We start from the raw sequence: 12,370 nt of genomic DNA on the forward strand, positions 1-12,370 counted from the left end.
ACAGTTTAATTTTTATCTTTACATTATGGAAAATAATGAACTTTATCACAATATGCTAATTTTTTGAGAAGGACCTGTATATTCGCAGGATATTTTCACATAATATCACTGACATATTTCTGTGACTCTCCCAGTGAGCAAAGGATCCTTCTTATCCACACTCCACTTCAAAATACGCTGAAGGAGTTTTGGACCGTGATCCACTTCCTGTTGCCAGGAATTACCAGGCCGTACTCGGACTTTCCTATCAAAGCTGGCTCAGACGAGAACCAGGACTACTGCCACAAATTGGTTATCCGTCTGCATAGGGTGTGTGCTGTCCCTGCATATTCGTCTGATTGTAAAACTGTCAAATGGGATTTTGATCTATATTCCATAAGTACGTATTACTAATGACAATCTCTCTTGTGTTGCTCTGCAGATGATCCAGCCGTTCATCTTGAGACGCTCTAAAAGGGATGTCGAGAAACAGCTTCCCAAGAAGTACGAGCACATCCTGAAGTGCCGTCTCTCAAATAGACAGAAGACTCTCTACGAGGACATCCTTACACAGCCTGGGTGAGATATCTGACTGTCAGCTCCTGCAGAATAGTGGCAGCACCAGTTAGCAAACACATAGTAGAACTGGCACATTGTGTCTGGAAAATACATAATTCCCTCCCCTTAATGATTGAAAATATCCAGCTCTACGTCTTGTGAATTTTGATTTCTGGAGAGGTTTTTTTTCTAGTCTTGTGTTGTGTATTCCTCCAGGACGCAAGAGGCACTGAAGTCGGGTCATTTTGTCAGTGTGCTTCAAGTTTTGATGCAGTTGCAGCGAGTGTGTAACCACCCTGAGTTGGTGGTGCCCAGAGAAAGCAGCAGCTCCTACTTCTCCTCTTCTCTTCAGTACAACGTGCCATCACTGGTTCTTGGAGCTATTGAGAAAGACTCAAGCCAGGTATGCCCTGGTGTTGCTTTTGATCCTCAAAAAATGCTTCTTTGACAATTATAAAAGTTATTTATTATCAAACTGTAAAAATGTCTCATTCAGTGTAAACACATTAGGCTTAATTAATTCTTTGTTGTGTCGTTTTCTATTTTCTCTTTCCCTTTCTAATGGTTGAGTTTTACTCAGTAAAAATAATTTTTAATCAGTTCAACATGTTGACCTCTCACGTCTCAATCTGCCTTGTCACTTTCATACTAGACTGCAAACCTGTCCTTGTTCAATCTGATCAACAACGAGAACAGACTGACTCGTTACCAGACAGAGGAAGCGGTACCTAAGCTAAAGGTCACTCAGCAGCTCATAGAGGAAATCTACTCCGCTCCTGAGCCACCACCGAGACCCAAACCATGTCCCATAAAACCCATGAGGTCCGAAACTTTTCTACATTGACATGTTGGTATCATAAAATGTGGTAATCTTATTGCTATATAGTTGTTGGTTTGCACTTTTCAGGTTGTTCCAGCCAGTGCAGTATGGTACAAAGCCAGAAGGTCGATTAGCTGCCATTGGGAATGCAGCGGGTCAGCGCCCCCCAACAAGCTCTCCGCCTACAGGCACCTTAGTTTCCACCATCAGCCAGTCTGGCCAGGCTAGAGGCAAGTCCCCTGTTACTGCCCCGACAGCTACGCCCACACCTCATGGTAAGATTATTTTTTTGGGAAGCGTTTGTCAAATGACAGAAAGTCCACCGGCTTGAGGACCCCTGGTTATCAGTACATGTTTTAATTGGAATACATCTCACTCCTTATGGTTGTTTGGTCGTTGCTTTTATCCCCATTTGCTAATAAAACTTTCTCTGCTTGTGATGTGTGCATTATGCAGTGTTATGCTGCATGATTGACATGCTGTTTTAAATTCAAATTACTCTGATTACTGTCATGCATTAAAACTTACACCGTGCAGATATTGTCATACATGATTGTTAGAATGTGTACCCAATGGTATGCATTTACATACTTTGCTGCATGTTTGAAAGATCAAGGCTTACTGTTGGTCGATGTGGATTATAAGTTATTAAAGGGATAGCTCAGAGTTTTTAAGCAAGGTTTTGGTAGAAGGAATAAGCAGTTCATGTCCTTCCTGCTATAGATAATTCTCTTGAATCCTCATTAAGATTAAATTCAGATTAGTGGGTCCTTGAGGGTCAAGCAAAAGCTAATTCGGGAGTGGCCAAGACCAATGTTGGCTTACACCATCCAAAAAAAACAAAAAAACAAAAGTATATATGTCAACAGTTTATGTTGACACAATTTTGTGAATTTTAAAAAACAAACAAAAACAAAATAATGATTTCCTACATAGGTAATTGTGGGTAACATGTAAAGCATTTTCTGGTACAAGTCCCCTTAACTTCAGCGTTTGGGCCCAACCAGTCTGGATCTATATTAAATGAAGATGCGCAGAGAGTTATCTGCTGCAGGTAAATTATTAACTGCTTCTCTCCTTTTCACAGAGCCTCACTGTGTTTAAACCTTAACTTTCTTGGAGCAGTGGTGGGTGGACAATATACATAAATATATTTTTTTCCTGATGCCTCCAAAATCTTTTTGGCCTTTATTTAGTTTGCAAAACTAACTGAAAAATTGACAGATTTGATCTGCATGCATGTCCTAAAACAGAAAAAGATTTTTAAAAAAATTTAATATCATATTATAGGATATAATTTATTGTCCCACTGGGGAAATTTGTTTTGAAACTGCTTCACTCAACAGATGGACAAACGAATAAGCACAGAGTGTGTCCGTTGTACGCAGCATCATAATGCTATACAATAAATGTATGTCAATATATTCCGCTGCCCGTCAGAAACATCTTTTGTACTACTTCCTGTGTTGGCCCACCACTGCTGTATGTGTAGATAAGAACAAAACGCTTTGATCTCAATGATTTGACTAAATATCGGGTTAGCCCTAACATGGACTCCCACACCCCACTGCCTTGTATTTCGCAGCCGTTGGAACAGCTACTCAGAGACCCCAGGCAACTCCTACTGTCAGCAGCAGCAACAACAACACTGCATCTTCCTCCATTGCCTCCTCTGGGAACAGTGGCAACGGGCAGCATGTTTTGGGAGCTACTCCGTTGGCCTTGGGTCAGACCTTAGCTGGAACAGTCGTAGGCTCGATGACTTCCATCAGCCAGGCTGGAGTAACCCAGGTTCCAAGGCCAGGTTTAGCCCCCAGCCATGCCATCCAGCCCAGTCTTTTGTCCCAGAGGTTGGTTCTTACATCTCAGGCCCAGGCACGGTTGCCTAGTAAGTGGCCTGCCCTCCCCTATCATCTCTGCATTCCCCCAACCCCCTCCCACCTCCAGCACAAACGTTTTGGCTGCTGTACACCAAGGCCTTTACTTGAGGCACTGCTGATATATGTTGAGTCCAGAGAATGTGGCTCTGTGTAGGCATGGCGGCAGCAGCGCCGCTGTTGCAGAAATTGCTCTCAGATGTCGTACATCAGCAGGCCGATGGAAGAGAAGCGTCTCTGTAGACCTGCAGCCATATCAGCAGCATCTCATTGTCTTGGCATACCCAGTTTCTTATCTTCACACCTGCATGTATGCTGCATACGACCCTCTTGCTGTATGTCACACCTGGTGTCACTATGCTACTTGATTTTAAAAGATAAATTTAGGATTTTATATTTTTTTCTTAAATTGTTAACAGGCACAAGAATCTTTGCATTTGGACTCCTACTGAGAAAGAACACTGACTGGGGGAAAAAATGGGAACATTTTTTGACACTGGGCATAATTAGAGGTGAAGTTCTGAAATTGCCTTGTATGCCTGGTATGATGCCTTTATGTTGGATTATTAAGGTTATGAAAATGTTTAGTAAAGTTTTGTGTAAAGAAAGATCAAAATTCAAGACTTGCAAAGTGAGACTTTTGCAGAAATACACAATATATTGTAATTAATATTCCAAAGGACTGATTGAAAAGAGTAGATGTCCAAACCTGACACAAATGAAAGATTATAATGGATAATGATGATCACTGAAGAAAATACATTTACGGCAACAAATGTCATTATTGCAATATTTAACAATGACATCACCATCATTTAATTTTCTAATGTCAAGCTGCCCCAGTGGAGATCAGACTTAGAATATATAGAGAGAAATATACTTAAGACAAAAATTAAACAATAAAATCTCAAAACAAATTGTTTTATCTTGAACAATTCTCTAAACTCTTGCAAGATTAAGTACAGATGGACAGCAAATTATTTTTTTAAATAACTGTCTGAAAGTCTTTGAAGTTGTTTTTTGTTTGTTTTTCCTATATCCAGTTTTCTGTTCAGTGTTGTCATTGTGTTCTTACTCAGTATGAGTCCAGCTGTGTTTGTGAACCCACCCATCATCATTTTACATCCCGATAACAGGAAACAAAAATATATGACTCAAGTAGAAAAGTCCAGGAAACACTTCAGTCCTTTTATGTTCTCCTTTCCTTTTTAATATTTTATACCCCGGTTTATTTACTAATATATCTTTGTGTATTGCATCAACCAAGCTATTAGGAAATGACCCAAAGCTATCTCTTATTTTTTTCCTCTCTTCTTTTGTCTAATTTTGAATGTCAAAGCAAAGCATGTGTAAGCGTCTCTGCAGATTATCCAACGCTTTACGCTTTAAATTGTCAACTTTTTCAGTGACACACAGTATTTGAACATGTGATAACTGTTTGATTGCTGTGAATATAATCTTCAGGTTTTCAATTATTTTTGCTTCCGAGTCAAAGTATAATTTCGCCACAGAATGGGTCAGAAACAATTTAAGGTAAAATGCAAGTTCATTGTGTAATGTAAATATAATATTTGGACCTAAAATGCACTTAAAGTACAAAAGATGTTGCAGCAGTGACCAAGTGTCCTTAACCTGCCTGCATTGTTCAGTTTTTCTGTTGGCAGCAAGTCAGAATTTGAGCACTTTACTGTAGTTCTTTTGCTGGGTAGTGAATATATCTTCCCAGAGAACAGAATATGATTTTCATCTTTGTTTGTAATGAATGTCTTTCACTTTTGATGTCAGACGGTAACTCATGTTTATCTGACATCTTTGTTTGAAATTCCAAACAACAAAACATTTCAGTGTATTTTTACTCCAGAGTCCCTTTTAAGACCGATTCTATTTAACTCTACGGTGAAGAATTTACAAAACACACACAGGTTTGTTTGTTTTCTTTTGTTTTGCAAAACACAGAATAGCTTAAAAATGACGTGTATGGAATGGGAAAGTTTTATCTGGTTTTAAGATGTATTCAAAATAGATTTTACAGATTTTTATCAAACTATTCAGAATACAGTTGTTGTTGTTTTTTTATTTATTCTTGTTATAACTACACAATTATACACTTAAATGTGGTAACATTTAATTAGTAGTGAAAATATCCATATACATTATATTCAGTAGTTGGAGGGAGATATTTTCTTTTACTGTAGTTTGTGCTGAGGTGTGTGTTGTCTTGAAAAAGTGTTTTGTGTGTTATATTTCAGACTTTTTCCCCCTATGTCTTTTTTTTTTATTACAAGCTGCTTTGTTGAGAGGAGATGTGCTTTTTCCATCTGATTAATTCACCTTGGTTCTGCATGTCTTGTCTCCTTTTCACCTTGCAACTAACTGAATACATTTTTATATTTATGACCGTAGATGTGAAATATTATTATTTTTATTATTACTATAATCTTTTTTTTTTTTTTTTTTACTATTTGTTCTTTTCTTTCCAATGAAGGTGGAGATGTGGTGAAAATTGCCCAGCTGGCCAACATGGCAGGAAGTCAGAACCGCATCACGCAGCCAGAGACTCCGGTCACCCTGCAGTTTCAGGGGAACAAGTTCACTCTGTCCCACAGCCAGCTCCGCCAACTCACCACTGGACAGCCCTTGCAGCTCCAAGGTACACTCGGTAATGTACATCCCATTGTCATATTTTATCTTTCCATCATTTTCTTTGCTTTCTCCTTTTAAAAGTCTGTGTTTACCATTTCCATTTATTGTCTGTTTTTTTTTTTTTTTTTTTTTTTTAACCACACAAGTTTTATTATCCATTTAGATCTTAGTAATTAACCTTAACAATTATCTTAAATGCTGTTAAACTGATGCTTCAATATTTCTGTTTTGTATTCAGTTAGCTGAGGCTAAAAATGAAGCTGAAAGTTTTTCTCTCCTGTTGGTTTGAGGGCACTTTTTAATTGCCTCCATGTTTGTGGTTGTTTTAGGCAACATCCTGCAGATTGTGTCCGCTCCAGGGCAGCCGATTATACGACCCCAGGGCTCCATGGTGATGCAAACGTTGCCTCAAACCGTTCCCACCTCTAGTGCTGCAGCGACACCTGGAACGCCTCATCCTGCCCTCTCAACAGCTCAGCAAGGTGACTTTTCTCTTCTGATTGTTTTGACATTCCCGTGGAATAAAAAGTGCTACTTTTCCCCAAACTTTTTGTTTATTAATACTGAATGCGTGACACTGGTGTTTCTGTGAAATTCCGACCTTATTTTCTTTCTTTCGTTAGCATTGGGTGCGACTACAAATGCAACATCATTTCCAGCCAAGCTTACGACTGCAGGTCATGGTGCTTCACTGGTGAGTATGTTGAAGTAATGTCACACATAACAGAAAAGAGCTGAAGCTCAGATAAATAATGCAATCACACTGTGGAAGTGGATTTTGTTAAAAATGAAATTCAGTTTGTTTCAATAAAATAAACACTGACAGCAGTATTTAAATGCTTCTGTTTCTTTCCTGCAGTTTGGAAACATGTTTAATGTAATCACAGTTATTTGTTCCTTCTTGTACATCAAGAAATACTTTGTCTGTACTTGTATATGAAGTAGAACATGGCTCTAGATAATACTCTGTTTGCTTGCTAAAGACCAAAAATGTGTTCAATAGTTTCCCCTAACATGTTGAGTTAGTATATTTATAAGATTAGCTTGCTTATTTATAAGTAAGCTGTTGTCAGAAAACAAAAACTATTTCTTAAGATGGCCTTAATTTTTTTTTTAAATACATTTTTAGGAGGCATCAGAGGAAAAGACTCAGCAGCTGAAGGAGCGCTTGAGCCGCTTGTTTGAAGCAAATGAGCAGCGCTGTAACTGCAGAGTGCTGTATGGGTCCGATCTGCTGCAGGCATGCACTTTGAGTCCAGAACCTGCTCACACCGCCCCGACCGCTGGGGGCTGGAGGTGGGTGGGGAGAGAAAGCTGTTCTAGAGCTCAGAGGACCTGTGTGGGCACCACGTCTGTGCTGCAGTCTGCTTTGCTCACCGTGGAGAACCATCATGAAGCTGCCGGAAGCCTGATCAAGAGGTATTTCCACTTTTGCTAAAACTTGTTCCTAATTTTTGTCTGTTGCTGATTACATTTATTGATTTTTTTTTCTTTATTTTTTCAGTTCTGAGTATTATTATTTCTATTTCATGCTTGTTATTTTGTAGGTTGACATGTGTGGTGCCCACAGCTGTAGCTCCACCTCCTCATCTGTATGCAGCCGATCCTTCAGTTCCCTACAGGCTTAAGCAGAAATCCTTTCAGCAGCGGCTGCTGGAGGCCTCTGAGCCTTACAGTGCAGACATCCACCATTTAGCCTCCAGACATTTCTTGGGCCATCCTGATTTACAGTTAATGCAGATGGACTCGGGTAAGTCTGCTCACACATCTCTTTGCTCATCTGTCCAAACACGCAGGGTCGCTTTTGAATTACAAAACCGTTTTAAAGTTGCTTAGAGAATGTAGTCGTATTTAACCATGCGCTAGACAACTGAAATAAGAAGAGCATTAATTAATTTGTTTTTCTTTGCAAAGGTAAACTGGAAGCTCTTGCCATTCTGCTGCAGAAGCTTAGGTCAGAGAGTCGGCGTGTCCTCATCTTTACTCAGATGTTTAAGATGCTGGACATCTTGGAGGCCTTCCTGGATTACAGGCAGCTCAAATATGTGCGCATTGATGAAAGCCTCACCTTGGAAGAAACGCAGGTAAACCATTTCAAGTGATTCAGCTGAATAAAAGAATGCATTTATTTTTCCACTAGTTTTTTTTCTATCGCACTTAAGTGTGATGAATATCTTTTTGGATACGTGTTCTCAGATATGAGAACACGTATTTCTTTTGTTTTATTATCAGTTACAGATTTCTCTCTACAGGTTATGTTTTATAAAACATAAAAAAAAAAAAACATGTAAATTTCTGACCTTTCAAAATGAAAAAGTTGTGTTGCTGGTAGCTTTTTCTCAGCCAGTTACCTTTGTTGTTTGTGTGTGTGTGTTTCCAGGAAAATATGAGGAAGTTTAACACCAACAAGCAGGTGTTCTGCAGCATCATGACCAACTGCTGCTGCTCTGAAGTTGGAACCGTCGTTGACGCAGACACAATCATTTTCTACGACACGGATCTCAACCCAAGCATGGACGCCCGCACTCAAGAATGGTGTGAAAAAGTGGGACGTTCCAAGGACATTCACATATACAGGTGATTTTTCAAATGCATCATCCGTTTGTGATGCTTTTCTATTTGCTGAAGTAAAGAGTTACTCACTGGCCACCTGAAATATGCAGCATTTAAGGACTCTGTTGTTTTTGTAATGGCTGCTTTTATTTTCTGCTTTGTTTTGGTCAGGTTGGAGAGTGGCAACTCAATTGAAGAGAAGCTGTTAAAAAATGGGACCAAGGAGCTTATAAGAGAAGTAGTTGCACAGGGTACCGACTACAGTTTGGCTTTCCTCACACAGGTAAGACAAACCTTCAGCTTCAAATTTTATAGTCTGTTAAGAAATGATTGTAAAATGCCATTTAGAAGCAATTGTGATTAATAGCGTTCAAGTAAAAAAAAAAAATGACCTGATTCTGTGTCTGTAGTCGACAATCCAAGACCTGCTGGAAGTAGAGGCAACTTCAGGAGTGAAGGTGGAGGAGTTTGTGGTGCTTCATCAGGAGCCATCGGCCTCTGAATCCATTTCTCCCAAAGTAGCAAGACCCTACATCCAGGCTCTGCACAGTATAAATCTGGATGCCCAATCAGAGGAGGGAGAGCCCCAAGAGGAGGAGTTGGGAGGCAGATCGTCATCAGAGTCAGAGATCCAAACTAAAGAAGAACCTGGCCTGCTAGAGGAGTTGAATGCGGTCATGGAACAGGTAGTTTTGAAGTCTTCAAAGTTTCTTTGGGAACTCGATTCAGCTATGTGAAATAAAATTAAATAAAATTGCCTTTCTCACATTTTTTTTTTTTAAATTCTGTCAGCTTACTCCTATTGAGAGATATGCTCTGCATTACTTGGAGTACCTCCACATTGGTGACGATGAAGCTGCTCTTAAGGTATGAGACATGTTTTGTTGATTTAGTTCACATTTGTGTTCACTTGGTACAGACATCTTAACTATGTTTGACGTTGTTTATGTTCTCCAGGAGAGGTTGGAGTGTGCAAAGAGAGGCTGGGAGCTACAACAACTGCAGAAACTGAAAGAGGAGGAGGAGGAGCAGAAGTGCCAGCTGATGGAGGGAGAGGAAGACCTTTTCACCTATACCAGAGAAGATGCATACAACATGGTGGGTGGATGCTGTTATCAGATAAACAGGAAGTGGTGCGCTACATGGAGACTCTAATCTTTTCTGTGCGTTTAACAGGAATATGTGTTTGATGCGGAGGATGGTCATACAGAAATCATGCCGGTAAGAGACTAGATGTTCTGGAATATAAGTCACTGTTGCTCTGTCAAAACAGGATTTCCACACATTCTGGAAATATGTAAAATAAGAATTTGGGAAAAAAATAAAGCAACAAAATGGTTGTTGGAAAACTATTTGTTGTTTTTAGACTTAATTCAATATTCTGTTGGCCAAAACTTATATGCCTCTAACCATCTCAACATTTGTCCTTCACCCATTCTGAAAGTTCAGTTTGTAGTGTTTGTTTTTAACCTCTACAGAAACAATAGCAGTAAATCCTTACTGAACTTCCGTATTTGCACTCCAGACAGAAAACTCGGCCGCGCTAACTCTTAAATAATAAAGTTTTCACATGACACCCTATGAGAATTGCATCATATGCAGATATTGCACAAAATTCTGATTATTTTTGCATTCATAGAGTAGAAACTGCCTCCAATGTCCCGCAAAGGGGAAATTGTAACAGCAGTATCAGGTATAGATTCACACAAAATAGTCATTAAAGTACTAAAAACAACATGTAAAGAACAACATTAACAATACCAACAATAATAGGAATAATAACAATGTACTGTACAAGACTATTTCAGAAAATACTGTGCAGTTATTATAAATAAAAATAGCAAACTCAATAGCCAAGGGCTGTGCAACACATTCGGATAACTTTTTCAAAAATGGACAAAATGTGCATTTACACTGAACATTAAATAAGACTGACTATTTACAATGCAGCACATCGGTGCAGAAAAAATCCCTCACTCCATTTATTTTACAAGTATTGTAGCACAAAATGACCTTCTGCCTTGCTATTCCCTCTCTGTTATTCTTTGACATAGGTTTGGACTCCACCCACGCCGCCACAGGATGACAATGACATTTACATCGATTCGGTCATGATGCTGATGTATGACACCACACCCATGCCAGAGTCCAAGCTGCCTCCTATCTACATTCGCAAGGAGCACAAGAGACTCAAGATGGATCCCTCAGGTAAAATGGATGTCAGAGAGGATGCTGGTGGTAGGTGGAATTGTTCCACTTTATCTCAGCTGTACCCGTTTTGTCTTGCAGCAGCCAGAAAGAAGAAGAAGGGCCATGGGGAGACAGTCATTCCTCCACGCTCCCTCTTCGAGAAGGCCAGCATGCTCAAAGTTCGGCGTGAAGGCAAAGACCAGAAGAAGAACTTTTCCATCAAACAGCCTCCGTTTGCCAAACCGCTGCCGTCACTGGCTAAACCTGCCATGGAGGCTGGTCAGGATAACCCAGAGTGGCTCATCAGTGAGGACTGGGCTCTGCTTCAGGTAACGTCTGCGCTCAATCCTCTCCTTTATCGGCTTCTCCTTTAAAAAAAAATAAAAAAAGATAAGTTAACTTTTTATAACGCTGATGAAACCTCTTGCTATTGTTCTTCAGGCTGTGAAGCAGCTGCTGGAGCTGCCTTTGAATCTGACAATCGTGTCGCCTGCTCACACACCTAACTGGGATCTGGTGAGCGACGTGGTGAACTCCTGCAGCCGCATCTACCGCTCACCCAAACAGTGTCGCAACCGCTACGAGAACGTCATCATTCCTAGAGAGGAGGGCAAGGTACTGAGCGCATGGTCACCCTACTTTAAAACTAGACTGCCCACATCGTGCTGATCGCTTTCTCTAATTTTCCAGTTGGTGTACGAGCCCAACCCCAAGAAGAAATCCAAGAGCATATATAAGGTATCCTTTCTTTTGAATTTTGGGTGAATAAACATTTATTTACTGTCGAGGTCATTGCTTCACTTGAGTAAATATTTGTCCTTTTCACATGCGTTCAGTCTAAGAACAGCCGTCCTTTGCGGACCTGCCAGATCTACACACAGGATGACAACAGCTCACAGATTCAGCTGTACAGCAGTCGCTTTGAACTCATGAAAATAATCGCCAGTAAGAGGAGCCCACCTATCAAACCACTGTAAGTGTTCAGTCATTAGGCTGTTTCCTGCTGTTATTCTATCACTTGGCATAAGAATCTTAACTGTATTTTATGAAATATAGGGTTCAGTTCACATGTTTGGAATTAATTTTAAATCTGTATATACGATTGGAATAATTTATTTATTTTTGTGTGTGAATTGGACCTTTTTGTTTTGTAAATACCTTAAAGATTAGTTAGTATTGAGTAATGTTTAAAGAAATTCATTTGAGGGAAATTAAAGATTTCATCCCCAAATTGATTAAAAGGCACTGTAGTCTTGTAAAGTTGAATTAATTATTGTTGTGTTGTGGCACTTTGTGCAGTGTAACTCTGATCATTTTTTATCTTCATATTGAAATGTATTTATACTTGTATTCATATTATTCAAAGGCTTGGAATGAATCCCTTCCAGAAGAATCCTAAACATGCGTCGGTCTTAGCAGAGAGGTATGTTTAATATTCATTATTTTTAAATGAATATACAAAAGTTCCAATCCACATTCTTTTTAATTTATCTATTGTTTTTGTTTTGTTTTGTTTTGTTGTTTTTTTTCAGTGGGATTACCTACGATAAGCCCCTACCTCCCATTCAGGTGGCCTCTCAGCGGGCTGAAAGGATTGCCAAAGAGAAAAAGGTGGATATGAGCAGAATGATTTATTTCCAGGCATTTTCATTTTGGGACACATCAAGGTCAGGAATGTCCTCTAGGGACTGGTTATGACTAAATGTGTTGTTAAAACCAATTAAATTGTTTATATATATATATATATATA

General features: G+C 39.5%; 1 protein-coding gene across 7 annotated transcripts in view; it reads left to right on the forward strand.

Moving 5' to 3' along the window:
• The window catches only part of LOC106935273 (E1A-binding protein p400), a 37,050-nt gene that overhangs the window by 15,440 nt on the left and 9,240 nt on the right, over positions 1-12,370 (forward strand). For 5 of the 7 annotated variants that reach the window (XM_015015663.1, XM_015015660.1, XM_015015662.1 and 2 more), the window contains 25 exons: positions 135-309; positions 422-558; positions 754-940; positions 1,190-1,359; positions 1,445-1,632; positions 2,943-3,245; positions 5,720-5,893; positions 6,207-6,359; positions 6,501-6,571; positions 7,007-7,296; positions 7,425-7,627; positions 7,792-7,961; positions 8,258-8,454; positions 8,602-8,713; positions 8,841-9,116; positions 9,223-9,297; positions 9,388-9,528; positions 9,607-9,651; positions 10,485-10,638; positions 10,720-10,949; positions 11,062-11,235; positions 11,311-11,358; positions 11,457-11,593; positions 11,987-12,043; positions 12,153-12,231. In XM_015015663.1, coding sequence (XP_014871149.1) covers positions 135-309; positions 422-558; positions 754-940; positions 1,190-1,359; positions 1,445-1,632; positions 2,943-3,245; positions 5,720-5,893; positions 6,207-6,359; positions 6,501-6,571; positions 7,007-7,296; positions 7,425-7,627; positions 7,792-7,961; positions 8,258-8,454; positions 8,602-8,713; positions 8,841-9,116; positions 9,223-9,297; positions 9,388-9,528; positions 9,607-9,651; positions 10,485-10,638; positions 10,720-10,949; positions 11,062-11,235; positions 11,311-11,358; positions 11,457-11,593; positions 11,987-12,043; positions 12,153-12,231 — 3,946 coding nt within the window. The remainder of the gene's footprint in view (positions 1-134; positions 310-421; positions 559-753; positions 941-1,189; positions 1,360-1,444; positions 1,633-2,942; positions 3,246-5,719; positions 5,894-6,206; positions 6,360-6,500; positions 6,572-7,006; positions 7,297-7,424; positions 7,628-7,791; positions 7,962-8,257; positions 8,455-8,601; positions 8,714-8,840; positions 9,117-9,222; positions 9,298-9,387; positions 9,529-9,606; positions 9,652-10,484; positions 10,639-10,719; positions 10,950-11,061; positions 11,236-11,310; positions 11,359-11,456; positions 11,594-11,986; positions 12,044-12,152; positions 12,232-12,370) is intronic. The other 2 variants (XM_015015661.1, XM_015015666.1) reach the window with 2 other exon arrangements.

This window comes from Poecilia latipinna, unplaced genomic scaffold (genome assembly GCF_001443285.1).
Source record: "Poecilia latipinna isolate Pla-1442-1.1 unplaced genomic scaffold, P_latipinna-1.0 Scaffold1940, whole genome shotgun sequence".
Taxonomy (NCBI): Eukaryota; Metazoa; Chordata; class Actinopteri; order Cyprinodontiformes; family Poeciliidae; genus Poecilia; species Poecilia latipinna.